Source organism: Cotesia glomerata, linkage group LG4 (genome assembly GCF_020080835.1).
Source record: "Cotesia glomerata isolate CgM1 linkage group LG4, MPM_Cglom_v2.3, whole genome shotgun sequence".
Lineage (NCBI taxonomy): Eukaryota > Metazoa > Arthropoda > Insecta > Hymenoptera > Braconidae > Cotesia > Cotesia glomerata.
The window spans coordinates 7585918-7613344 of record NC_058161.1 but is presented as its reverse complement, the minus strand read 5'-3'; the positions used below and the strand labels follow the sequence as shown (position 1 = coordinate 7613344).

Genomic DNA, 27427 nt, shown 5'->3' with positions numbered 1-27427 from the left:
ACCTCTCACCTCGAATGCGTCGCTCTTAACTGTGGTACACGTAATCCTTGTCTTCTTTAACGCTCCAATAAAACCAACATCGATTCTTAAAGCTTTAATTTATATTTTGTATAAATATAAATGGATTATTTATCTAAATTACATTACACCAACAGCGTAACTGTAAATACATCAATTCATCTTTAATTTATTTGATTAATATACATAATAAATAAATAACTATTTTATTTCGATATTGAAATTAACAGACATCTGACAATTTTTTTACCAAATAAATTATTTAAAAAAAAACTCTACATGAAGAAATTTTAATTTATTTTTTGATATTTTTTAAATAAAACCACAAAAATAGTCAAGTGTCTGCTGATTTCTAAATCAGATTTAATCTACTTAACTTTAAAATCTGATAGTTCGTAGTGTTGTTACTTGTTAGAATTTAAAAAAAGTCTTAATTGTACAAGTGATAAAATTTTCACTTTTGTCCACTTATCTGGCAGGTATCATCATCTTGGATATTATCATTAACATCATAATCATTAGCTGAGATAGCAATTAATGGAATAGAGTGTCCATTTAACTTAATGGAGGGATTCTTTATCCTTAGTTTATTTATATTGAAAATGATGTCTTGGTCTTCGTCATCGTAATCATAATGATAATGATGATAATCGCGAGAGAAGACGTCGCGTGAGAGGAGTAAATACACAAGAGACTTAGTACCACGGTGTGGGAATGAAATTGGCCCCGCGGCGGCTGCGCGCACAGCGCGAGATTTACTATAATATGATAATAGCTGCAGGTAGGCAAAAGGCACTCCCCATAGACCACACGAGACTGTCTTTACCTATTTTTCTCTTTCTCTCTTTTCTTACCCTCTCTTTTTCTCTTTTTCTCTTACTAAAAATCTTGGTTATTCTCCCTCAGTTGTTTTCTCAACTCGCGTCTTCTCAAAGTGAAAGGCGGCGGGCGAGTCGCGTCGCCGTAGCCGCGACTTGTGCGCTAAGCTAGTAGTTTATACCGCTATATACGCCGTCTAAATCGTCTTAGTCGTATGGTCGTAGTCGTCGTGCGCTGCTATTCACCGTCTCCAATCTCGTGCATTTGTATCCGCTATGTTATGTTATGCTGTAGCAGGCATACTACTCCACGGCAAGGTCCCCGCACCCACGGGGTCAGGGGTCGGCTCACCCACTCCCACTCTGCCAGCCTGGCCCTTCACCTCCTGCTTAAGCTGCTCCTGATGTAAGCGTACCTGAGAGGTGCGAGCGTGTATAAACCCACCTCGATATTTAAACGTGTGTGTTTCAGAGTAAAACCCTCTATTATATTCACTATCTCTCCTTCATCGATGATTAGATAGAAAAGCTTTTTTCATCTAAATAAATAAATTTTAGGGGCTGATTTTTATCCACCACCTATAAAAAAAAATTAAAAAATCATTTATACACTTATTAGTATTTAATGTAACAGTATTCGTGTGTCCCACGGAGATTAGCGAAATTACATATAAATAATTAATCGATTCTTCGTGGACTACTCATGCAACCAATGAGAAAAAGCCATTCACTTACCGTAATATATATATATATATATATATATATATATATATATATATATATATATATATATATATATATATATATATATATAAATAAATGAATATAAATAAAATATACAATGTTTAACTTTGTCGGTCTTTAATTATCCGTATCCATAGATATACTCACAATTGTGGATTCTCGGTTACTCTGAGATGGCAATCGCAATAACTTCCGTCTCTCAACTTAAGTTAACTATATACTAATAGTATAGTAGTAAGTGTGTAGCAAGCCCAGGATGATGTTACCGAGACGCAGGTGCGATTATAGCTTGCAATATGCGTGACAGATGACACATGAAGGCATCGTATTCTGACAGGGGTGTAATGAAGTTACTTACCTAATCAAGTAATTGGTTGTATTAGTATAGTAGCAACGATTGATAGTTCAATGAAATTTTTACTTTAAATAACGAAAGGTCGCATTAAGCGTATGTGTCTTTCCCTTTTTTTTATGTTTATTTATGATTTTTTCCTCGTACGTTCTTCGTTTATTTACGCAGAAATGGAAAAGATACACGATGTTAATAACGAACACAAAGTATTGCTGGAGAAAGTAGGTATTTGATATCCCAGGCCGTTATCCTCTTTGCTATCCATTTTCATCCTGAATAATTTCTGGTTCACGGGTTCGACTATAAGTCGGTCGCGCTCGCGCATTTTAACTAACTAGGTATATATTTGACCTGATACGTCATCATAGCACATTAATAAATTAATTGAAAATTTATTTATTTATTTTTGATGGTTCGTTATCTTGAATGAATTTTGGTCGGTTCAATGTTGATGTTATTCTCATCGGAATTTAATAAAGACCATGAATCTTTTGTTATCCTTTTATCCGGTAAAATATTTTTTTTTTTTAATTTATTATAGTTAAATATGATTTGAAGGGATTAAAGCATAACAAGTAAAAGTAAAAGAAAATTTTAGTCTTAAATTTTTTGAAGGAAATGTAAGTACATAGGGAGAAAAATTTTTATCACTTTTACACTCTGGTAAGTTCTAACCCCTTGCTTGGTATGAAAACTTAATATATACGTACATAAGCATTTAGATAATGATTAACGATGTTAACGAATCGTTTGCACGCTTAGTGCACGATGCCAAAAGTATAAGACACATGGACGAACCCAGAAGGTGGTATAAAGACAACCAAGGATTCATCGTGACGTTACGTGCTGAGGAGAGAGTCTCTCGGGAGACCAGGTCGATCGTCGTCCTCCTCCTCCTTCTCCTCTTCCTCGTTCTCCTCCTTCTCCTCATTCTCCTCATCTCCGTCGTCATGTTGCCGACCGCTAGCTTTCCCTTTCACACGCGGCGCTAATAGCCCATCGTTTCCCGATCTATCGGAGAATCGAGAAGCGAGAGAAAAATTATAAAAAATTTAAAAGAGATGGAAGCTAATAGCAAAGCAGAGATGTAATTTTTATACATGTTAATGTACTTACTAACTCACAAGAAATCCAGATGAGTCTGGCTGCTAAAGTACAAAGTGCACATATTCCCAAGTCTAATAAGATTTTCTTCAATATTCTGGACCGGGTATAGGTCGTCCTTTGACTTTTCACGTTGGTCATCATTTTGTTTGACCTATACCAGGTTATTCTTAAAAGAAGTATTTTTTTAAATTTTATTTTTGAATCGGTATTATTTCTCTGTAAAAAATAAAAAGTAAATATTTTAATCAAAAAACTTAACTTACTAAAAATTAAATACTGAGAACTTAATTATTCAATAAATCAACGGTGATAAATTCAAATATATAAGAAAAAAAAAAAAGTAACTGATTACTTTTTAAAATAAATTTTCGATTCATCAGCTTCATCATTTCTCCATTGAGAGTTTATCAGTATGGATAAAAAGAGAGGTCATGTTACTTGTTCTTAACCCGTTATATATCTTTGTATACATCAATCAATAGAAAGACTTGATGTATGCCTATAGAGTTCCAACTGTCTTGATATTCCAACTAGCAATAACGAGACCTACTAAAGTATTACAAGTTGTCATCTTAAAACAACTATCACCCTCAGTAAGCTTTTCTTCTTCCGGGACCTTGGGTCTGATTAGATAATATTGATAATTAAACGAAGAAAAGAAACGAGCATTGCCCTTCAGTTTTAGCGGCCGTTTATAATCAATAGTGTGAACCTACACTAAGCATTAGTATCGTTTCTTATTCTCATTATCATTATATTACTCTTTCTTCTCTAGGTATGTAAGTATAACGTATACCTACATAAACCTAACACATGACATCGTGACGATGTGACTTTCTCCGTGTACACCTGGAATATAAGGAAGAAAGAAAGAGATCATCAAGTAGGTAAATCATGAGTAAAAGAGAAAAGTGATTAGGGAAAGACAGATCAAACGATTAAACTCGATTTCTCAGTGTCGACATCATCATGGTTAACTCCTTTCTTCTTCATTATCATTATTATCAACATCATCATCATTCATCTATCTGTCCATCTATTTATTATTTCTTCCAATAATGCGCTCGAGTATAACTATAATTTTATTTATAAAAAAAAAAGAAAAAAAAATAATGATGGCTTGTCTGTATATTATACATATATATGCGATATGCGTGTCACTGGGTCTACACACAGCAGTGCCGCGGTCGTCTGGTCCACTCGTGGAATTCAAGGCTTTCTTCTCATGTTTTATTATAAATTAACGGCCTCCACCCGAAGATGCACGGGGACACTCTCTTATCTTCTCCTGTCTTCCATTTCTTCTTTCCGCGTCATCGCTGGTAATATAATAGTAGTAATAATTATCCTTATTATCGCCAAAACCAACAGCAACAACAACAGCAATAAATAACATATAGATTCGTCTAGACTGTCATCTTACTACCTACATCATCGCCAATGGTAGATTTTAATAGATTCTTATATATGTATTATATATATGTACATGCAAAAGTACCGTGAGATAAATAAAAACACATACTTACAATATTCCCATACTTGCCCACACACTTGAGGGCCTTGCCCCGTAACTTTCGTTTTCGTACTCTGTCGATATTCGCCGATTACGCAACCTGTTGTCGCTGCTGGTGCTGTGCTGTTATTACTGGTGTTGTGGTCCACCCTCCTCTTTCAGTGTATTTACATTCACAGATGTGACAGGGCACTGGCCGGTTGTTGGCCGTGATTTCTGTCCACCTTCTCCGTTCTAAAAAATTTTTCATAGTATAGTACCTAAAACATTTATTTATTTATCTTACCTTCTGTCATTTCTATATTCCTCATTCAATCAATTTGTTATCTGACAATGATAACTAAATTGCTAATTAAAAAAATTTTTTCTGCATCACAAATATAGAATATAAATATTTTTCAATCGAAAAAAAATATAAAATTAATAGCTTTTAAATTTAGTGGTGCATATAATACTGCTAAACAAAGTGAGATCAAGGGCAGCATCTTCATTAAATAAAATGCATATTTGCACTTGGATGTATAGATATGTTTATTAGTGGATTAGTGTTCTCTCTGGATCACCTCGATAATTTCTTCCTCCTTCGTTTCCTCACACTCCTGATTTCTTCTTTTTCCCGATTGCCCAATGTGCATCAACTACTACCAGGTATCCATCATACGCACCTTCGCTTCACCACTTTCTAAAGAATTCCGAAGACCTTCGAAATTGCCTCGCGGGCAGCTGCTCCTCCTTTCGCTATCTTACTTTTGCATCGTTCTTGCTGTTTTAAGATACTGATGATGATTCCTCTTTTTTGTGGGATTAATTTAACAAACATGAAAATAAAAAAAAATTAAATTAAAATTTATATATTGAGGATAAATAAAATATAAAAAACTGATGAATATTATATAGTGTATAGTTAATGTAGTTGTTTTGATGCTGTTTGTTACTTCATCACCTAGAAAAATTGAAATAAATTTAATTCACGTTTTTAAATTATACTTTATCCATTATAAGTGATACATGAGAAATAAAGATAAAAGAGACAAGAGTTTCACGTGCATTAACTATCGTAATTTCCAAGCATTGCATAAAAGCTTATGTATCATATTATGTACATACTACGATGAAGCAAAAAAAAAAAAGACATCAGCCTCTCGGTTCGTTGAATCCAATGGTTCATGTATATCATACACATTTTTTAAAATACTTGCTCGCATCATCTCAGGATCGATTAAATAATTATAATCATAATTGTTATCGTCGAATATTTTTTATGCAAAAAATGAATATACAAGGAAGTAGAAGAACATGGAAAGGTACAGGTAAATAGTTGATAAAAAAGTCATTAGAGCATGAAGATTGATAAATAATAAATAAACATGTTAAAGGTTAATAAAAAAATGGTTTTATAATGACGCGATGCAAGGTTAAAAGATGATTCCCGGTTGTTCAATGAAGTAGCTTTAAGCTTAACCCGTCACCATGACCTAAGCCATTAAATCTCCACCGAGGCGTACGATCGCTGATTGTGTCAACAAAGAAGAATAGTACAAGAGTAAGCAGAAAAAAAAATAATATAAAATGTAATATATATTATATAATGTATAACATATTTTATACAATCGATACACTTATATGTATATGTAAAAATTTAATATAGGGGAAGAAAAAAAATTGTCACGATTCACTTGTAACCTACGATGTGAATTAAACGGGTAAACTTTAAGGTAAGTAGGCGGTGGGTGGTACAGTGACGAAACGGAAGGAAAAGTGACGCAGACGTGGGCGAGATTATGGTAAGGGTGGCTGGCTGGTACACGTGCTCTCGTTCATCCCACCTACGTATTATGCCACGCGTATAATACGCTGTCCACGGTAGCTTTTATCTTGTGTAATATAGGATTTAACCGACTATGAGACGTGAACCAAACGTAATAGTCTCTTTGCACATGGCAACATGCCAGGTAATAAAGCTCGGTATGAGGAAAAATAAAGAAAAAGGAGACCAGTGATAGAGAATTTATTATGAATGGACAAGAGACCAAGAGTAGAAAGAAAAAAACCATTAACCACGAGAAAGAAGAACAAGAACAGGAAGATTCAGAAGAGAAAGAGAAAAGAGATGATGATGCAGATCTTACATTGTAAAATTTACCCTCCATTAAATCTTTTCTTCCTGATAACTTGAATGGATTTAATCGTCATTGTTATCAATATTATCAATATTACGACTAAACATTTGAATGTTATTATGATAATAAGTTGAGTCAGTCTCTTTTAGTTCGTAAAGCTCATTCTTTAGTTCCTTGTCTTCAGTTACTTGTGTATTCTATTTTTTGCGCCCTCGTTCGACGATATTACGACGATACCTCGAGGCATATACTGGCAATATGACGTCACTCATAACAATGACGTCATTGTTAGCGGTGACAGGGTAAAGTGAGGTAACCACCCCCTTGTCACTACCCGGCACCCCCAATACCAGTAGCACCACCAGCAGCTTTACTGGCAAGGGTCGTGCATTACTGTATTGCTGCGCAAGCCCATCGATCCACCGTTGCTCCGGTGTATCCCAGTGTATGACGTTCACAATGACGTCATCGTGGCGCCGTTCGCCGCTACACACAGTACGGTTTTAATATAGCGGAGAACCGCGCGCGCTCCGGACTCAGTTACGCGGTGACCGGCCTTAAGTGCACCACCACGAGAGCTGTGTCAGCTTCTCTTAATCCGCGTGCTTTGATATCCAACAGTGAAACAGTTATTATTATTTTATACCAATTAATTAATTTATTTTTTTTCTTTATATCAATCAACCAACGTGACTTTATTATTATTATTCGTTTCTGGATAAATACTATTTACGTTAATACATACCATTTGTTTATACAAGTGTAATTGTTAGACTTGATATTTTATTGAATTTTCATCGATGATTTTTCAACAAACCAGCCAGACTTAAATTAATCTTTAATCGCCTGTAAGTAAAACAAAAAGAAACTGAATTAAAAAAAAAATCCACATTTAGTATTTAGTTTACCAATCATTTAAAAACTTTACCTTGCACATTTAATCACTCAGCCCAATCGCGAAATTTCTTTGTGAATTCACAAGTCTAATAACTTTTTTCTATTTATTATTGTTCTCCACAAAATTGGTAATGTTATTTTTATTAAATTTCATTACTCAATTCTTCAACCACTTGTTCACAAGGTGCTAAATCACGAGCCACAGGACACGTGTTTTTTTTTTTAAATATTTTTTTTCAAATTTAAAAATTATAAAGAAAAAGCGCGTAGTTACTCCTCACCTGAAAACACCCCTGACTCCTGCACGTTGAATTTCATACGTAGCACACATAAGTTAACAAAGTTGTACGTCGTGGAATACAGGAAGAAGAATCATCTGATCAACCACATCTTCTGACGGGAATCTGTGAACAACTTTTTGGAATAAACAACATAGATGCTGGATCATTCAAGTGTTTATCAGTTCGACTGTCATAATACCCCAGTGGTGGATACTTTTATCTTCGCCTAAAAATAAATAATAGTTATTAAACAAAAAATAGAGCAAGAATAAAAAAAGAGAGAGGGAAGAAAGAAAGAAGAAGAGGTATTGAGTTAAAAACACCCTGAAGGAAGAACTTGGTGGCCGTATGCGAGTTCCCAGGTCGGAATTGTGGAACGAGCGTTTGCTGCCGCCAGAGCGTCTGGAGCTCGCTGTCAACGAAAGAGTCTTCAATGCTATTTGGAGGGAACCGGGAACACCATCAACGGCGACTGTGGCAGGTCGGTTGTCTACTGTTAATACACAAAGACAACGTCTTGTAATTATTATTTTTCACCCTGTATCATTATTGTTGCGCGTCACATCCTTTTTTATACACCTCTCTCTGTTACTTGCAATCAACGAATGAGTTGAGTCCTTTGGTGTTGTTATTTATCCATCACACGTCAATCAATCACATCTAAGCACTCTATAATATAATATTGATATTTAAATGTAATATATATCTTATTACTGCACTATTGTTGTTATAATTAAAAATACTCACCACTTTGGTTAATGCAAACAAAATCATTGCGAATTTTCGTTGACTCTGATGCGTTACATTATTGGGGTTGAAAAATTTTACCATATCCACCACCATCAACGCTCACCCTCTGGAAGATATTATTATCAGTTATTAGTTGAAAATATTAGTTAGGATAATTAAAAATGTACTATTACTACTATGACTATGACTATCATTATCAATAATAAAAACGCGTTATGATCGAGGCTAACTTGATTACTAATAGCGGGACCAAATAGTAAATTATCAGCAATAATAATTTATACAAAAGAAAAAAAAAACAACAGAAGCAATATATAAGATAGAGTACGTAGATATGCGTACTGTTGAAAACGTGATTAGTACTAAAACAAATACGGTTCAACCGGCGGTATCTGGTGGTACGACAATGCGCGGTAGCATTGTTGAGGACTGTGTTGTCGTCGAGGAGTGCAGCATAGCTGCCCACGTTGGATCCAGAACAATTGGTGCAGCTGTTTATCCAGTAGGTAGACCTGCATTTCCACCACCCGATAGCAACAATAATAATGATCACCACAGGAACCTCGAGGCCACAGACCATCTCAATCATCATACCGATCATCACTCATGGAACAAGTGTAAGTCCTTCGACTCACTCTACTATTGTACCTTGACTCACTTGTCGCTGTTTTAACTTTAAATTCAAAAAATATTAAAATTTTTGGGCAATGGTTTTTTAATAATATGAATTACTAACAAACTTGTCTCACCTTGACCCGTGCTGCTGGAATATATTCTTCATTAATTAATCATTTACTTTTTATTCGAATTCGTTAACTTGTTTTTTCTTTTTTTTTTAAATTGCTTTTGGTTTCTAAATTGTTATTTAATATTTAGCTAAAAAAGTATAAGGATAAAGAAAGTATGGATTAGAAAAATTTTTTTTTCGATTTTACTATCGCGCCCTCGACGTTCCTCGGGCCAGGATGTTGACGACAGTGAGAGGTTTTACCGTTATATTATTTATATATATATATATATATATATATATATATATATATATATATATTAAAAGATAGACTATATGGATACATGCATTCGCAAATACCTACATAAATTATTGGCCGCGTGAGGTGGTCATGGCGATGGTGGTGATTGTGGAGGCGGCGTTGGTGATCGAGAGACGATCGTTGTCGAGTCATTCGATTGAATTATCATATAAACACTCACACGTATATAAGATCCCATAATGTTGTTACTTTATTATAATAATAATAATAATAATTATTATTATTATTATTATTATTATTATTATTATTGTTATTGTAGTTGTATCTAGTAAAAGAATCGAAAGTCGAAAGATAAGCGGTATTGAAAGAAAAATATTTCTCTCTTACTATTTTCCTCTTGTCATTGAATAGTTGCATTTAATTATAATACTGTCTGATAAGTATCTAATGAAGTCATACCACAGTAATACATTAATTGTTTAAATAATGAAACTGGAAATAAAATAATATTAATAAATAAATAAATAAAATAATTTGCCAGACTAAAAAGGCAAATTGAAATTAAGACAAATAAATTAAGAGCTGATGAGTAATAATAATGATTAATGATTGACAAAAACGGTACAGTAATTTACAACTCACTGATTAGTGTTTAACAATCTTTGAGCATCTGAAAGTAAGTGTTGGGCTGATGTGTCCCCGATCGACAGTTAAACTCTTCGGGAAACATAGTCACTCTCTAGTCAGTCTTTACAGGTGTAACCGGTTCGTCGGTTGATAAATATAGTCTGGCAACACGCCCGACACTAACTACTAGGCATTATTTCTTAGCCGAGGCTACAACAAGATACACGCGGATATGGCCACTTTGTCGTTCATACCATTCGTCTCATCGGTGGTCACGCACCCGCGTTTTTATCACTGGCACGCGTCTGTTGAGCTATCCGACAAAAATTACCCTTCATCACCATCATTAGTTTTATCTTGAATCAATAAATATATTATTAAAATAAATTCTACTCTATTCGATTGTACAACCGTATAAATTTATAGAATTCGAATGATAGATATATATTTATTCATAAATATATTAATCAATCTATTAATGAACGGTATCTGCGAATTTGTCATCTACTCACTCGAGACATTTTTGGCCTACTGTTATACTTAAGTATATTTTTAATGTTGCGAAACTTGGCGAACTTTTAAGAGATCCTTTACATCAATGACCGCCGTTGTGTATATCATTTACGTCTGCGGCTTTCCCTTTCCATATCACTAATCGCCACGTGCTTTTCTCACGTAGTATAAATTTACCGCATAAACTATGTATGACACGCTAACTTTACACGTTAATCAGCCATTTGTTTATTTATTTTACGCTTGCAACATCTTAATATACAGTTGCATTTAAATGACTACATTGTTATATCATACATTGACGATGAAGATGATAAAGATAATGATGAAGATGATAAGTAGACAAAGCAAATCATGCAGAATAAGAAAAAAAAATTACCACAGGTCCTTAGCGTTAAATTAGCAATTGAATAGTATTTTTTTTTTTTTTTTGTAAACTATATACTGAAGCTTTTTGATCATACACTTCCGCAGCGTATCTTTTTCTTCCCAGAAGCCAAACTGCATTGTTTTGCTGCTTGACTAAATATACACGCGTGATCCAACTGTTTGGCTAGAGTACAAAGACCCGAGTCACGTGCCACTTAATACTTTTTACATATTTTCACATTAGGTATATCTCTGTCTTACCAATTTCATCAATAATTTAAATATAATATACGTGTTCTTCCATTTCCTAGAGTAATAAAAAAAAATGTAATTATTTTGTTGAGAAATACGAGAGCTTTAATTGAAAATATTAAATTGAAATCTATTTATTACCAGTTGAATAATAAATAACTATTTATATTATAAATATACGTACATTTTTAGTAGTTATTTCTCTTGGTGATTAAAATGATTTGATCACGCGGCCCCACGAGACTACCGGAAATATCTTCTACCAACTAATGCATATGTTTGACGTATTTATTTACGTGCGCAAATGATTGAACATATTTATATCTATAAAAACAAATACAACTGCATATATGTTTTGACAACATAAATCTGCCTAAAAGTTAAATAGATAATATTTAATCAATAGTAATTAAATAAAAGTATTAAAAAATAAAATAATAACATTGGAGACACAAAATACTGCTAATCATCAATTCATCAACTCTATATAATACAGATAATATATCAGTACTTGACTGTGTCCTTAAAACAAAGTACCTATCACAAAGTAGGTCGTAGAACATTTCATTTCAAGGGTTAACAACCTCGTTCCAAATAAGTCAACGTATACAAATCCCTTAAGACGAAGTATCATATCCGTGAGTATAATAACAGGTGTAAAAACAATAAATAATTAATAACTATTTCATTTGACGAAATTGCTTTCATGCACAGAAAAAAAAATATAATAAAAAAAATAAGTAAATAAAAAATAAAAAAAAATCGATGAGATTGTATGAAAACAAAGAACTTGAGGAATCGAAACTAGTCACTTTATAAAACATGCAGACGTAAACTACCCTAACCTCATCGGCGTATCAAAACCGATCACGTGTAGAGTAACCAAATAGAAGAAAAAACTACTAAAAGAAATATATGTATATATATATACCAAGTCCATTGATTTATATCGTGTAGAAAACATCTATTAATTGATAATGATCTCAACACTTTTTTTATTTTTTGTATAACTTCTGCTTTAAATTTTGATTGAATTATTTCTTCTTATCTGTAACAGGTTAAAATCTAAAACTTGACAAATCACGTTTTTTGAATATAAATTAAAATCTGAAATTATTTATAAATAGATACTTTAGTACTCACTGTATGCCTATAATATAAAATAAAATAAAATATTAAGGTCGTATTTAAAGCTGTAAGTAATAATATTTAAATACCTGGTATGTATCGGTATTTCCCTGAGGCTTACTGGCGGCCACATCACAGCAACAGTGTCCACTTTTAAAATCGGTACTACTGGGTCACGAGACACAGTGAGACTCATGCACGTGGGTCCCGCCAGTTCATCATCATCATCATCATTTAATATAAAATCGTTAATATAAATCTATGCGTCGGTGATTACTCAGTTATGCTGATGTATATAATAGTAATAGGTAGTATTTACTGTCGCGAGATAGAGATGCGGGAATCCAGTTGATTAAGCCACTCCTTACCATATCTCACTGCAAGAGAGAAGAGAGTGAAAAATAAGAAAGCTAGAATACAGTAAATACGTATGGATAGAGATGATTACCGCATTAATTTTAATCTCCGAGACAATGTACATATGGATAAAAAAATCCATTGGCTCACTAGACTCACTGCCTCTGCATATGAAAGTATTGTGCATGTTATTATACAAAGAAGAAATATTTTAGTGTTAAGTATTATAGAAAAAGATAAAGAAAGAGAGAGAGAAAGTTGTGTAGGCGACCAGCTGAGCATGTCGGGGTAGTGAAGGGAAACGGACGAGCCAGACGCCTGGTGGTTCGGTGGCAACGTCCAACGCTGACGTCACTATTCCACCCCGCCCGTTATCGAGCGACTTACGGGGACGTCATACTTCAAGGACGTACACTGCTATTTCGGGGCCGCCCGAGTCGGGATGTTTTACTTAACTTACTTTTAAGTTAAATACAGGTGCACATGATACATACATATATATCAAACTTGTTCTCTTGCTTACTTACACCAAAATCCCTCTCTATTACTCTCAACGGCTCTCAGTATATGTTTATATATAAATCTTTACTCGACCTCGTTCTTTTACTTCCTAACTTCCATCAGTTCGTGCAAAAAAACTTTGCCGGGTATTTTATCTAACCCTTTCTCGCTCTACTCTTTATATTCCTCCATCGTACGCGTATAAATTACACATACATGTGTACAATTGAATTCTATTTTATTTATTAGTTATTTTTTCCAGATTCTTGTTCTAGCTTATATCAGTTTATTTAGATCTCGAGTATTGACAAATTAATATTGACGTTGGCAGGTTTGATTGATGTTAATTTGTACGGATCTGTAAATAATAGATAAAGGAAAACGTTTAATTATAGTAATATTATTAATTTATAATTATAAATAGAAAAAAAAATGAGAACAAAGTGGAGATTAATTGGTAGAAAATATAATTAATATTTAGTATAAGTAATGTCTGTCAGACGGAATCTAATAATTCACAATCTTATTTAACTTATTGGTATGTTATATATTTATGTGTCTGATATATCTTATATCTTATGGTACATACTATTATTCACTGGCGATTTCTCATAGAGCCAAGTGAACGTGAACAATCAACGACACTATTGCAGCAGAATATGAGTAGCTAAATGTAATGCATTATGATCATAAACTAAAGAGTTGGTGTATCATAAGGGAGACAAGACGTTAGTACTATTATTGCCGCTGGTATATCTATCTATCCGAAGAGAAGAGAACAAAGAAAAGTTTGTGGATGGTGTAGAACAAACCAAGAGGCTTATAAACTTCCACCTAACGATGAGGTGTATATGTAATATAATAATGTTCTGAGCACGATGTTTTATATTAGTTGGAGTTGAGTAGAAATGAAGAAAAACGTGATCTATACCTCGTCGCGAATAACTACTCTATTCTATAATACTTGAGCACAACATCTGATCCACACGATTGAACATGATGTGATCAAAACTCTAGTATACGTTTATATTTATATTTATTTATGTAGATAAATAGGTAGACTTTTTCCTTTGTTGTGGGTACTCGAAGTGAGATAGTTGCGGTTTTCAGTGTACTGCATTACACTTGGAAGGAGTTTTAACAGTATAAATAATTTAAGAGTGAGAGGAAAAAGACTTTACTTAGTAATCTGTAATGTATACCGAGATCGAGAGTGTACGGATGAGAAAATTTCTCGTGATCGTGGGCGTGCGTTCATTCAAGGGGTGGATTCATCTGGATGGAAAGTGCTTAGGCAGAAGAGTTTAAATTAAAGGTCTTAGATGTTATGTTCCATTATATATGCAATCCAACAGAATAATCCATTATTTTATTTTATTTTATACATTATCTGTAAATATATTATTTTAACAGGCCGATCTATCTATATTAGTTAAATTCCAGATTGTATATTACTTGTATAAATTTATATCGATCGGTTTAATAACCAGTGTCGTAATTTAAATGTTTTCAATTTTTTTTTTCGCTTTAAAATTAAAAAAATAACTGGTTTCAGAGTGTAGTGAATATTAATTAATTTTTTTTTAAAAACATTTATTAAACAATTAATTAAATTATACGGTGTATTAATAATAATAATTGATTTTATTAAACTTTCATATTTTATACGTGAATGGAAGTCTTGGAAATTTTATATTAATTTTTTTTTTTGGGTAATAAAATTAAATTGGAGTATAAATAAAATTTTTAAAAGTTTTACGATAATTTTAATTAAGCATTTTTTAATAATAATCATAAACATAGCCAATTTACAATTGTGAAAAAAAAAAAAATATATATATATATATATAATAATCATAAAGTTTAAAAAAATTTTTAAGTTTGTAAATCATTGTCAACCAAAGCACTGATTTATATTTTATGTTATTGTTGCATATACCGGAGTAGTAAAGTTATGTCATTAATAATAAGTATTAAAAGGCCGTGTGTAGGTAAATAATATATTTATCGTTATCTTGAGCGTAATGATAATCGATGATCACATTTCTCACGCCTGGGCTAATATTCATAGGACTGAATAAAATGTAATACACATAGATATATGTATGTAAAGCAGGAAGTGTAAATAGCTGAGTGAATTTAAAATAGGCGGGTAAGGTGTAAAATAAAATGATAAAAATGAATATGAATTAATACAATAAGAATAAAGAAAAAAAATTCATTTTTTAAAAAGTTTTTGATACGCGGTATTTGCATTTGTTTGTATTTCATTTGAAACACAATAAAATCCGCGTAAAATGGCAATCCAATAAAGTCGGTTAGTCAGTATAAGTGAATAACAATGATAAGTAAATATAAATATAAATATAGCATACCTGTATAGACATATGTATATATGCATATAATAGAATGTGAGGATGGGATAATCGATGAACGGAACTGCGGCATAACGATGACGTCATAAACTGCCGTTACTACGTCACAACCGACGAGGTGGTTGCAGAATAACGGGGAGTAGAGGGTGGTGGTGAGATACTAGGGTGGTAGTCACCAAGGTGGTGGTGGTAATGTAAAGCAGAAGCTGTACTGGGTCAACTTGTATGTCAGTGTATGTAAGTTGAGAGAGTATGTGGACGTCGACTTCGACGATGAAACACCGCCAAGGCCGTATTTAACTCATTTCTCTTGTGTTAAAGGAGTTCGTTCAATATATTCAGGCTGTAAATAAAATACATGTGTTTATATTTTTATTTATATTTCTTTAAAAACTTAAAAACTAAAAAAAACAACTTACCATGTTGGTGTTGATCTAAAAGTTATTGTGTATAGACATATCGACGAGGTATACTGATAAATATTTATCCTTTCGCTTTGCATGCACAGCTTTTTTTCTTCATTATATCCGCGTGCTCTAATATTACCTACAGTTCACACTTGTTTGAGTTGTTAATTACCCTGAAATAACAGTGTCCTTGTTAATGACATTCAAAACTTGACTGTTTTTTTTTTTTTTTTTATTTATTTTTTCGCAGTTTATTTTGAATAATTTCTATTAGATTAAGATTATGAGATTATAAATTTGAAGATTTTATTCAATTTTAAAAACTTTATAAGATATTATTGACTAACAGTGCTTAAATATAAAAGCAATATCGTTAAAAAAAAAGTTAGGTAGGTAACTAAACAGTTTAAAAGTTTGTTTTACACACCAATTCGCATTGATTTAATGCTGAGTAAAAGATAAAAATTTAAAATCCTTTGACCTTAATAAAAATGGGTATTCCAAATTAAAAAATTTCTCGTATAGAAATTCAGTCAGGATTTAGAATTTATAGATAAATGGTAATAGGATTTGTGGTTAATTTATTCCTTTTTATTTAAAATATAATATCCTGCATCGCCAAAAATCCTTGCCGGGTTTTCACAAACTTTTACTTATTTTAATTGAAATATTCAAAATAGTTAATTATAGTGGCTTGCCACCTCCAAATAATTTTATGTCTATTCAAACGACTCTTTCTTATGGTCAATAAAAAAAAATAACTTCTCAAAGGTTTATCATGTATGTATAACGGTATCTATTGATTAACGATCCAGGTTTTTAAGAAAAAATATCTAAATCGAATAAACGTGTCGATTTATCAAATTATCAGACCTCACGTTATATAAAACAACAGCCATCATGATAAATGTAAACGAAAAAATGAAACAATTAATCAAATTAATAAGATGTTAATTAACATAAAAAATCAAAAATACATTGATAATAAATGATTAAAGCTAAATAAAATTGAGTCTAATTTTAGCGTGTAGTTAAATAGTTAATACGAACGAAATAAAAATCGGTGATATAAAATAAAAAATATTCGTGTCCTGTAAAGAACCTGTTCTTTCGAGTTTAGCTTACATTATTATATCCTAGTGATTTTATTCATACACTTGTATACTTACAGTATATTAACAAGGTGTGATTGTATATATGTAACGACAACTAACGTTTACCCACGCGGTTTGTTGATAGAGGAACAGGTTGGCGGACACACCGGGAAACCGGTACCCACTTTCCTCCGTCACACTATATTCATACTTTTATATTCATTATTTTATTATTACACATACATACGTATGTAAAGCATACATCTATTATGTATGTATGTAGTGTAATAGTCCTGTAACTCCTTCAAACAGCGGCGGGTGGTTGTGGTTGTCATGTGATCATAAACTTTTTTCGTCTCTCTTGTCCGCCTTTGCGACTAATGTTAATTAATAACACAATTCAGATATTTTCATTTGTCTATTTATAAATAACAAGCCTCGTTAATTATAAAAATCCTAAAAATGTCCTTAAAAAAATTTGGTTGTATCTGAAAAAAAAAATTTGTTAAAAAACGGGCGATAATTTGAATATTTTCACTTAAAAAAGCTCTAAAGGTAAAAGCTTCGTAATGAAAACAAGAGCTGCTTTGTTTGCGGAGGGTAACACTGAGGATCAATGCATAAAAGCTGCGGCGGCTTATCCGTTGAGCATTAAATCGATTATAATGGTTTGAATAAATAATTGTAGATGAGATTATTCTGATAGTAGTTGAAGTGAGCTTAACATGTAGTTAAAGTGTCACTAAGAAATTTTTAACGATAAAATAAAAATGATTAATAGTCGATAAATCTTTTATTATATGAATTTCACTTGGTTGTATCCAAGGAGAAAGGTTTTTTTTTTGTTATTATTATTTTTTAGTAGTAAAAGGGCCGTATGTAGTTCATCAAGATGTAACTACTAATGATTACCTAAATCGGACATAATCAATTCTCCGTTCACTTTTGTACATATAAATTTAAAAAATATAAAAGAGGAAACAGTATATTATATTTATATACAAGAAAAAGTTTAGTACGGTGTCTGAATAAATGAGGAATATTGAATTGACGTTGAATGAATGTTAAGAAGATGATTGCGAAGAAAATTATTGGATAGCAGTTTAAGTAGGACTATTGACTACAGTAGACAGCGACTGAGAGAGTTCGATGCTCGTGTATTACCCCGACTACTTTTATAAATATATACATATATATCTTCGTTGTATGTTAAAAATGTGTGTAGTGGTGACACACCAGTGCATTGACGGACACACACATATAGATGTACTCAGAAAAAAGAGAAGAGGCCGAGCGTTCTATCTTTAAATTACTATAATAGATGACCTACGATTGGCCTGGTCATTCGTGGCCTCTTCTGATACCAATCGATACCATTAAGTCTGGAAGCATGTAACGAAAAATATTGAGAAAATATTATTCAATATATAAGAGACAAGAGATTATCAACAGCAAGGAAGATATATCTATACATGTATATATTTATAGAAAGTGAGATTAGTTTAAATCAGTGTGAATTGTCATAATTCATAATTAAAATCATTATTAATTAAAAATAATGGCAGTACATATTTATTACGAGAAATTAAAATGAAATAAAACTAGGACTTGAGTATTAACTTTAGTCTAGGATCAATTACATGGCTAGACACAAGTACAAATAAATCTTGAGAGTGGAGAGTCGTTGACTACACTAGATTCACTACATGCTCGACCAGGTGCTGCTGCTAGTATTAAATCTTAAGGTATACACAAGACAAACGTGTGCGCTCTCAGATACGTTGATACGTAACCTATAGAGCGCATGTAAAGAGAGTGCGCTCACTCTTACACCGAGTACAGCTATAAGAGATTCGGTCTCACGGTAGTACAATATCGTAAGTAACTTACGCTGAGGTTATAGGGCACAGACCTACATATCCGCGTCGCATTCAACGGTCGCTTCTCATTCGTGCCTATCTTTTATATTTATTTCAGTTACTTCTTCAGAGTCTAGTCGAATTTTTAATATTTTTTAACATCCTGTCTTAATTTCTTCTTCCATTATAATTAAGCTCAACCAGTAACAATAAATCTAATGTTAATTAATATGATAAATGTGAATAGAAGATAAAAATACTTGGATTAGTGGCAGTGTTAGTAGCACAGGTGTAAAAGAAGAAAATAAGATAGCAAGAGTGCCGAAAATAGAAATGCTCTTGTCTAATTTGTACATCAGGCAAAGAAGCGATGGGTAGAGTAGAGAGCTTTCTTAACCCTTCAGCACTCTCGCTATGAGGTTTTCTCTCACGCTCATCAATAACTCAAATTTTCTTTCAAATTTCAAATGGAATGACTATGTGATTTTTTTTCTATCTGTCAAAAAATTAATATTATTTCAAATTGCAATATTATTATTTTAATTGTTCTATACTATAAAAAAATAAAATAAATTTTATTAACTCTGTGAGATATTTTCTCATCGCAATAGTAAAGTAGGGGGGTCAGAATTTAAAAAATCGGGTCTGATCGGTACAGTTCGGAGGTTCCCGTAAGAGTGCATTTGTGTTTGGATGTATTATTATTAAATATTATTTTTAAATAAGTCAATTTTTTTTTGTTTTAAGAAATTTATTTTATTTAAGATTTTTTAAATTAAAGGGACTATAAGCATGCGTGCGCTTCCACATAAGGCGTGAGAGTTTTTTTCATCGCGCGAGTAATGATAGTAAATCGTTTTGCGAGAGTGCTGAAGGGTTAACTCGGTTGCCTTACTGTATTGTGTACACTCTTCTCTATATTCTTCCCGTACAAAAAAAATTTTGGTTCATGATGAATTTCCGGATGAACTTCAGATTGTGAAACAAATATGAGTTTGATTATGAATTACACGGTGAATTCCAGCTGAATTTCATGATGAATTTGCAACAAATTGTATATGAAACTAATTTTTTTTTATCTATAAAAAAATATTCGAAGTCAATTATATTGGAATTTTTAGTTTAATTTATACTGACTCATAATTTACGATTTTTAAACTTCGTTCTGGATAAATTTTTTGGAGTAAAAGAACACAAAATGCAAAATAATATTTCGAAATTCATAATCAAATTCAGCTGGAATTCGCCGTGAAATTCATGATAAATTTCGAAATATTATTTTGCATTTTGTGTTCTTTTACTCCAAAAAATTTATCCAGATAGAAGTTTAAGAATCGTAAATTATGTCAGTATAAATTAAACTAAAAATTCCAATATAATTGACAGCGAATATTTTTTTACAGACTAAAAAAATTAAGTTTCATATACAATTTGTTTCAAATTCATCATGAAATTCAGCTGGATTTCGCCATGAAATTCATATTTGTTTCACAATCTGAAGTTCATCCGGAAATTCACCATGAACCAAATTTTTTTTTGTACGGGTTATTAAGAGCTGTAAGTTACTTTACTTCTTATCACTTTTATTTACTTAATTTGGAGTCATGTCATGGCAATTCAGCGGAACGGAATAGCGAACCAACCATCAGTCGAAGGCTGGCTACACGTGCGCAGGCACGTGGAGAGGCGTGGCTTTAGATGTATATAAACTTGTGGAAGGGAATAAAAGCAATCCAGTGACGAGATGTAATGTTGCTCTGATGATGTCTGGTAGTAATCTATTTGTTCTATGTTTCAACGCCATACGCTTAACTGGAGTTATCTACTTAATCAAGTCAAACTTTCATTGGCTCTTCTACTGATTTTATATGATAGCCCGGTCTCAAGTTCTGTAATGCACACAAACAATACAAGATATATCTATACTATTTATATTCTACAGATCATAAATATTCGTCACACCTTGTAAATCAAATACTGTAAAAAACACAATAGGGAAATTAAATTGACGGTCTTTATAATCCGTGACTATCTTGATTTGCTAGCGTCATAATTGTTAAAGGGCTTGTTTTTTTTTTTTTTTTATTTGTGTAGGGATGTAGATTAAATTTCATTTTCTTCCCTGTACATTATGAATATATTAAATTTCTTCTATGATTTTTTTCACCCATAAATCACATTCACCATCATCATCATCATCTCCAGCATATAACTAGAAGAGTGAAGCTTACCTCTCAGGTATAAGATTTAATTAAAGTAAAATAATTATGTCCCATATTTACGTAACACCCTCTATACGTATCATCATTCGAAGATCGACGGGCATCAATTGTGTTTTTTCAGATTAATTCACTGGGCTGGTATTCATCAATGCTTTGCTACTAAAATCATTTGGCAAGTTGAAAAAGTATATTTACACACCAAAAAAGCTTGCATTTGTGCTTAAGAATGAGGATAATGAAGACGTGGGGGGATGGTCTACTATTTCCTGCAAGAACATCAACATCGCAGTTTACAAGTAGAATATATTTCAAATGCCAATGATTTCATGTTTCCCTTGAGATAATACACACTGCAAGGGTTGCTAAGTGGGATCGCTTTTATATAGATGTGACGAGGACACCGAGGACTTCAGTTCATGTTGGCATTTAGTCATATCAACGACTCTTAGTGTCAAAAAAAACTTTCTTGTCAAATATAGTGTAAATCAATGTATCAATTATCAATAATTCATTTTAAACAATTGAAGAGAGTCAAAGTTAAAAATATTTGAAGTTGAATTCAGTTTTTGTGGAAATTACTGCGAAGTAATCATCAATATGATCACAATTATTAGACAGTAAAAATTTAATAGCATTACTTATCAATATATCGAACTATTTCATAGAAAATTATTTAAATTATAATTTTTGTCGATATTTTTTGGCACAGTTAACTATTATAAAACTAGACTAGTGAGTTTTCAATTATAGATGTAATTTTAAAGTTTATCTTAGATTTTTTAGTTGGTTAAATTATTGATAGTATAAGTATATATTATCAGTCGTGAGAAAAAATCAATAGAATAAAACTGTTTTATACACGATCCAGCAGTAGGCATAGAACAAGACCGCTAGCTTATTCGACGTTATGATCGACATGGACCGTACGCAGTATGATAAATATTATATCGATCAGTGTACGTATGCAATGTTAAGTAAAAATGCGTTTCGTCGATTCTTTAATAGTTTCCTCTTTGTCGCTCTACTGAAGATCAATCATTACTATCACTTCATTTCTTCTATGCACCTGTAACAAATGCACTTTTTTATTTCTTAGATTGTCTACTTAGTTGATTGATGGATTGTATTATAATAATTTACTTACTTACATTAATTTACTTTACCTAATTATCTTTTTATTTATTTATTTATTCGATCAACTGGCTGATTGAATAAATAATGTATTTTTATAAAAATAAATAAAATCAATTATACGTAATAATAAAAGCGTACTTGTGTATGATCAACAGGGCAGCTTCATACGCAAAGCGGCGGAGACGATTGTGATAAAGAATATACCGGTCATCAATTGCCGGTGGATATAGCTAGTGAACAAAACCAACACCACCATCAGCGTACATCATCATCATCATCATCTACAGAATTAATTTGCACAGATCGTGGTTCAGCTACCACTGCAATCACAACGGCTTCCACAACGACTACTGGCACTGCATTCACAGTTGCATCAAGTATGCTTCTGCTACAAACACAGGTAATTTTTATTTTTCACTATTCGTTATTTCTAAAAAATAATTAATTGGTGTGAAGATAACTTTAACGACATCAAAAATTTCTTGTTTATTATTTATTATTTATTTTACACAGAAAAAATTTATTTGAATTAAGGAAATATATTTGAAGAATTTCATCTTCTTGATTTAAGTAGAAAAATTCTTAAACTAAAAAATTTTTTTTGGTTTAAGTAAATTTTCCTTGATTCAAGAATTTTTCGTCTTGATTCAAGTTAATTTTTTTTTTTTTTTTTTTCAGTTTAGTTATTAATAAAAATAATCAATCACTACTCCTCAAAATCAGCCTAGTTTTATTATTATTATTTATTCTCATATTTTTAATTTTGTTATTCTTATTATATTTTATAAATATATTAATATCAATGATAGTTTTAATAATGAAATAAATAAAAAATAATATCTATCTATAATATATAGAGACAATACTAGATACAAGCTATAAAACCTATTTATTGTAAAGAATGAGGTCTCTAAGGAGCAATGAATTAAATGTCAAACCATCGAATAGAATGCCCACCCTTCTTTCTTTCTTTCTTTTCTTCTTTATTTTTCATATGCTTTTAACCATTTATTGCTCGTTTATCCTGTCGTCTAGTTGTCATAATAGTAATGTATCATTCTCAGCATATACAACAAGTAGAAAGTAATACATTGACAGGCTTCTATAATAAATGAGGCTTTCCTTTTGAACATTGCAGAGCCCATTTGGCTGCAGCAGTTTTGCTGATTTTCTCAGTGCACCTTACACTGATCCTACGGATACAGGAAGTCTCACTGAAGAGTTAGAGCCCTTTCCAGAATTACAGTTAGGCAATTCTCAGTCTGTAACAGCAACGCAAGACGATATCACCCAATCAAATCTTCACCATCAAATTCAATCTCGATCGCTACCTGGAGATCTACAAACAGATTCATTGAGGTAAATTTCATAACATCTTGGTCTTCGGTTATTTATTTTTAGATTTTTTTAGTTTCGTTACTTTCAAAGATGTTTTACGTTTATTTAGTTTAAATTTAGTATATACTTACGTATTATTACGGATATTTAATAAATAACAGCCCAACTCCACTACCCAGTTTCCAAGAGACGTACACTGCTCATCAACGCTACACACGCCAGGAACTTCAGAGTCTGGACATCAAGATGGACGATGAATGCTTTGACGCTCTTCAGTATGCTTGCGCAGATACTCCTTATACTGCTGAATTTGCCGCAGCTATTCCATATCATCCGCAACAACAGCCCCAGCCCCAGCATCATCACCATCACCATCACCATCATCAACACCAACAACAACAGCAGCAACAGCAGTCCCAGCAGCATCATCAGCAACATTCAATGATGCACCATCATCAGCAGCAACTTCCTCATCAGCATCAACATCACCATCGTCAGGAAAATCATCATCACCAAAATGTAACTAAACATAAATTATTAAATATATTATTCTATTACTGTGTTAAATAAAAATTTAATTAATTAAAAACTGTAATTTTATTAATAATAATATTATTATTTAATAAAAATAGATTCCACCAACGCTGACACCACCTCCAGTAGCAGTGCCAATTCAATCAGTAACAGCAATGGCTATTTCACCATCTCCACCATCACCGTCACAGCCAACTCCTCCACCTCCTCCACCTCCACCACCACCACCAGGATACTTCTCAGCGATAACGTCGAATCACAGTGCCACAATGCAGTCAGCTGGAAATTTGCACCAGAGAGACTTGTCCGGTGCTTTCACAAATGTACCTATGGCGGCCTACGGGCAAGGAAATATCATGAGTGTATCACCGGTTTCGATGACATCCAACGTTACCGGATCAAATGTTCATATTGGATCGACACGTTCTCGAGCACCAATGCTCCAAAGATCAGACTCTACGAGCAGTGGTAGCAATCAAGAGTCCCCCAAATCATGTCCGAGCACATCTAGCAATGTTAATTCAACTCCATCACCCAGTAGTAATGAACGGGCGCCACAGAGTCCAAGCCAATTATGTGCTGTTTGTGGTGACACTGCTGCTTGTCAGCATTACGGAGTCCGTACCTGTGAAGGTTGCAAGGGATTTTTCAAGAGAACTGTACAAAAGGGATCCAAATATGTTTGTTTGGCTGAAAAATCGTGTCCTGTCGATAAACGACGTCGCAACCGATGCCAATTCTGTCGGTTTCAAAAGTGCCTGATGGTCGGAATGGTCAAAGAGGTTTGTATCCTCTTCAATGCTGTATGATTTTATATAAATTACCTTTTCACGAAGAAAAATTACTTATTAAGTTGGTAATAATTTATTTTTAGGTTGTCAGAACAGATTCTTTGAAAGGTCGACGAGGAAGACTTCCTTCCAAACCAAAATCACCACAAGAATCACCTCCAAGTCCGCCCGTTACTCTAATTACTGCATTAGTACGAGCTCACGTTGACACAACCCCTGATGTTGCTAATTTAGATTACTCTCAGTACCATGAACCTGGCGTACCTGCACCGTTGGTAACAGATGCTGAAAAAGTTCAACAATTTTATAATTTACTTGCGACGTCCATTGATGTTATTCACAACTTCGCTGAAAAAATTCCTGGATTTACGGATCTATTAAAAGAAGATCAAGTAAATTATTTTTTTTTCGTCTAATTAATTTAAATTATATGTTCAATTAAATGAATCACACTCATGATGATTAATTTTTGTTTTGTTTTAGGAATTACTCTTTCAATCAGCGAGCTTAGAACTTTTCATTCTCAGGTTAGCTTATCGTACAAGAGTCAGTGATAATACTTTAACATTTTGCAACGGAGTTGTGCTATCACGAACACAATGTTACCGGTGTTTCGACGAATGGCTATTCAATATCTTGAAATTCTGTCATGTTCTCCATAGTGTAGAAATTGATGTCAGTGCATTCGCATGTCTTTGTGCCCTCACACTCGTTACAGGTAAAATAATAATTATAATAATAATAACAATCAATAATAAGCATCAATCACTTTCATCAAATCAAGAGTACTTGATTTCTTATTTATTATTTTATTATCTTCTCTTTAGTTCTTACGTGCTTTGATTTATATTTTTATCCTTTTTTTTTCTATGAATAATTTACTTACTCTTTGGTCAATTACGTATTGACGTCGATGCATGCACCTGTTTCTCGACTTTGAAATTGTCGATGTTATCACGCGATTACTGATCGATCCAAGTTCATTCGCCTTTATCTACTTAAAATATTTTTTTTTTAAATAATTACGATTTTACTATTTTTTGTGTATAATTTTAATTTAATAACTGATTATTATTATTAATTATAGATCGGTATGGTTTGAAAGAACCACAACGAGTAGAAGATTTACAAATGAGAATAGTATCATCACTTCGTGATCACGTAACTTACAATTCAGAAGCCCAGAGAAAGACTCAGTACCTGTCACATTTATTAAGTAAACTCCCAGATTTAAGAAGTCTTGCTGCACAAGGTCTTCAGCGAATTTTTTACCTCAAGGTGGAGAATCTTGCACCGATGCCACCTCTTATTGAATCTTTATTCGTTAATAGCATTCCCTATTGAAGAAATAAATAATTCATTAACTGCAGCTATATTATTTAATGATTATTATTTCATTAATAATATTCTTAAAAATCTTTAATGATAAACATTTTTACATAATATAATTTTATAAAAAATATAAAATCTAAACAATTAAAAAAAGTTCCTAATCTACAGAATAATTGTTTATTTTGATAAAATTATTGAGATAATAATCTTGATAATATTTTTCATATTAAAAATATTTATCCATTAAAGTTTTATTAATATTTTTAATGAAATACTATTCACTAATAATTATATTATAACTATAATATAAAATAATTAAAAAAAAAATTAATAATAAAACACACGCCTTACTCTAATGATAAGTTCCTCTCACGTACCCAAAAGAAAAGTAATTATTATATTGATAAATAATTATTAACGTGAGAAGTATGAAATTATTTATATAAACATATCAGGATATCGAGTTGGTCGGTTATGACAAATAATCTATTTTGCGATGGATATTTTTTTCATCTTTCTCACGATTTAAAATGTATTTAATAAACCCCCTTTGATGTTTTATATCAAGTATAAATATAATTAAATAAATATATTCACAACGAGGCACGGATGACAAATATTATATTAATAATCGTTGAGTGAGATATTAAGCGAAAAATATAATAATTATCAATTATTAATAGTATTAATTATAATAATTAAATAAGAATATTATTAAATATTCAAATTGACCCTTCAAGCAGTCCTTATACATTTATGTCTATGTGATTTTAGTAATTTAAGACTTATTAAAATAATCATAGTGTCGTCTTGTTTTATAATTTATCAGATTTTATATAAGTAAAAGAAAAATCAATCGTGTAAGTTAATTGTAATAAATAATAAATAACATAATAAAGACCGTGGTGATAAATTTTTAGAAAAAAAAAATAAAATTAAAAAAAAAAATCAAGACGGCACTGAATGAAGTTACCCTTTATTTTATGAAATTAATTTTAATGAAAA

General features: G+C 32.1%; 1 protein-coding gene and 2 long non-coding RNA genes across 7 annotated transcripts; 1 reads left to right on the top strand and 2 right to left on the bottom strand.

The window, feature by feature from the left end:
• Positions 1 to 3422: 3422 nt before the first annotated feature.
• On the bottom strand, positions 3423 to 5373 carry LOC123263686. Its single transcript, XR_006509203.1, has 3 exons — positions 4839 to 5373; positions 4566 to 4786; positions 3423 to 4358 (listed from the first exon to the last, which is right to left on the bottom strand). It is a non-coding gene; the product is annotated as an uncharacterized LOC123263686 (long non-coding RNA).
• Positions 5374 to 7194: 1821 nt separating this feature from the next.
• LOC123264071 (probable nuclear hormone receptor HR38) lies at positions 7195 to 26498 on the top strand. Of its 5 annotated transcripts, XM_044727132.1 has the most exons (9): positions 7195 to 7520; positions 7933 to 8331; positions 22583 to 22827; positions 23566 to 23786; positions 23927 to 24284; positions 24398 to 25081; positions 25174 to 25482; positions 25574 to 25808; positions 26178 to 26497. In XM_044727132.1, the coding sequence occupies exons 2-9, from the start codon at positions 8199 to 8201 to the stop codon at positions 26432 to 26434; spliced, it is 2442 nt and encodes an 813-aa protein (XP_044583067.1). In that variant the 5' UTR covers positions 7195 to 7520; positions 7933 to 8198; the 3' UTR covers positions 26435 to 26497. The 5 variants fall into 5 exon arrangements, with proteins under 5 accessions (XP_044583067.1, XP_044583069.1, XP_044583066.1 ...); XM_044727134.1 differs by lacking the exon at positions 7933 to 8331 and having other exon boundaries at positions 26178 to 26496; XM_044727131.1 differs by lacking the exons at positions 7195 to 7520; positions 7933 to 8331 and adding an exon at positions 8690 to 9217 and having other exon boundaries at positions 23945 to 24284; positions 26178 to 26498.
• On the bottom strand, positions 7734 to 9049 carry LOC123264075. The gene is made up of 3 exons (XR_006509264.1): positions 8943 to 9049; positions 8598 to 8706; positions 7734 to 8519 (listed from the first exon to the last, which is right to left on the bottom strand). It is a non-coding gene; the product is annotated as an uncharacterized LOC123264075 (long non-coding RNA).
• Positions 26499 to 27427: the final 929 nt, after the last annotated feature.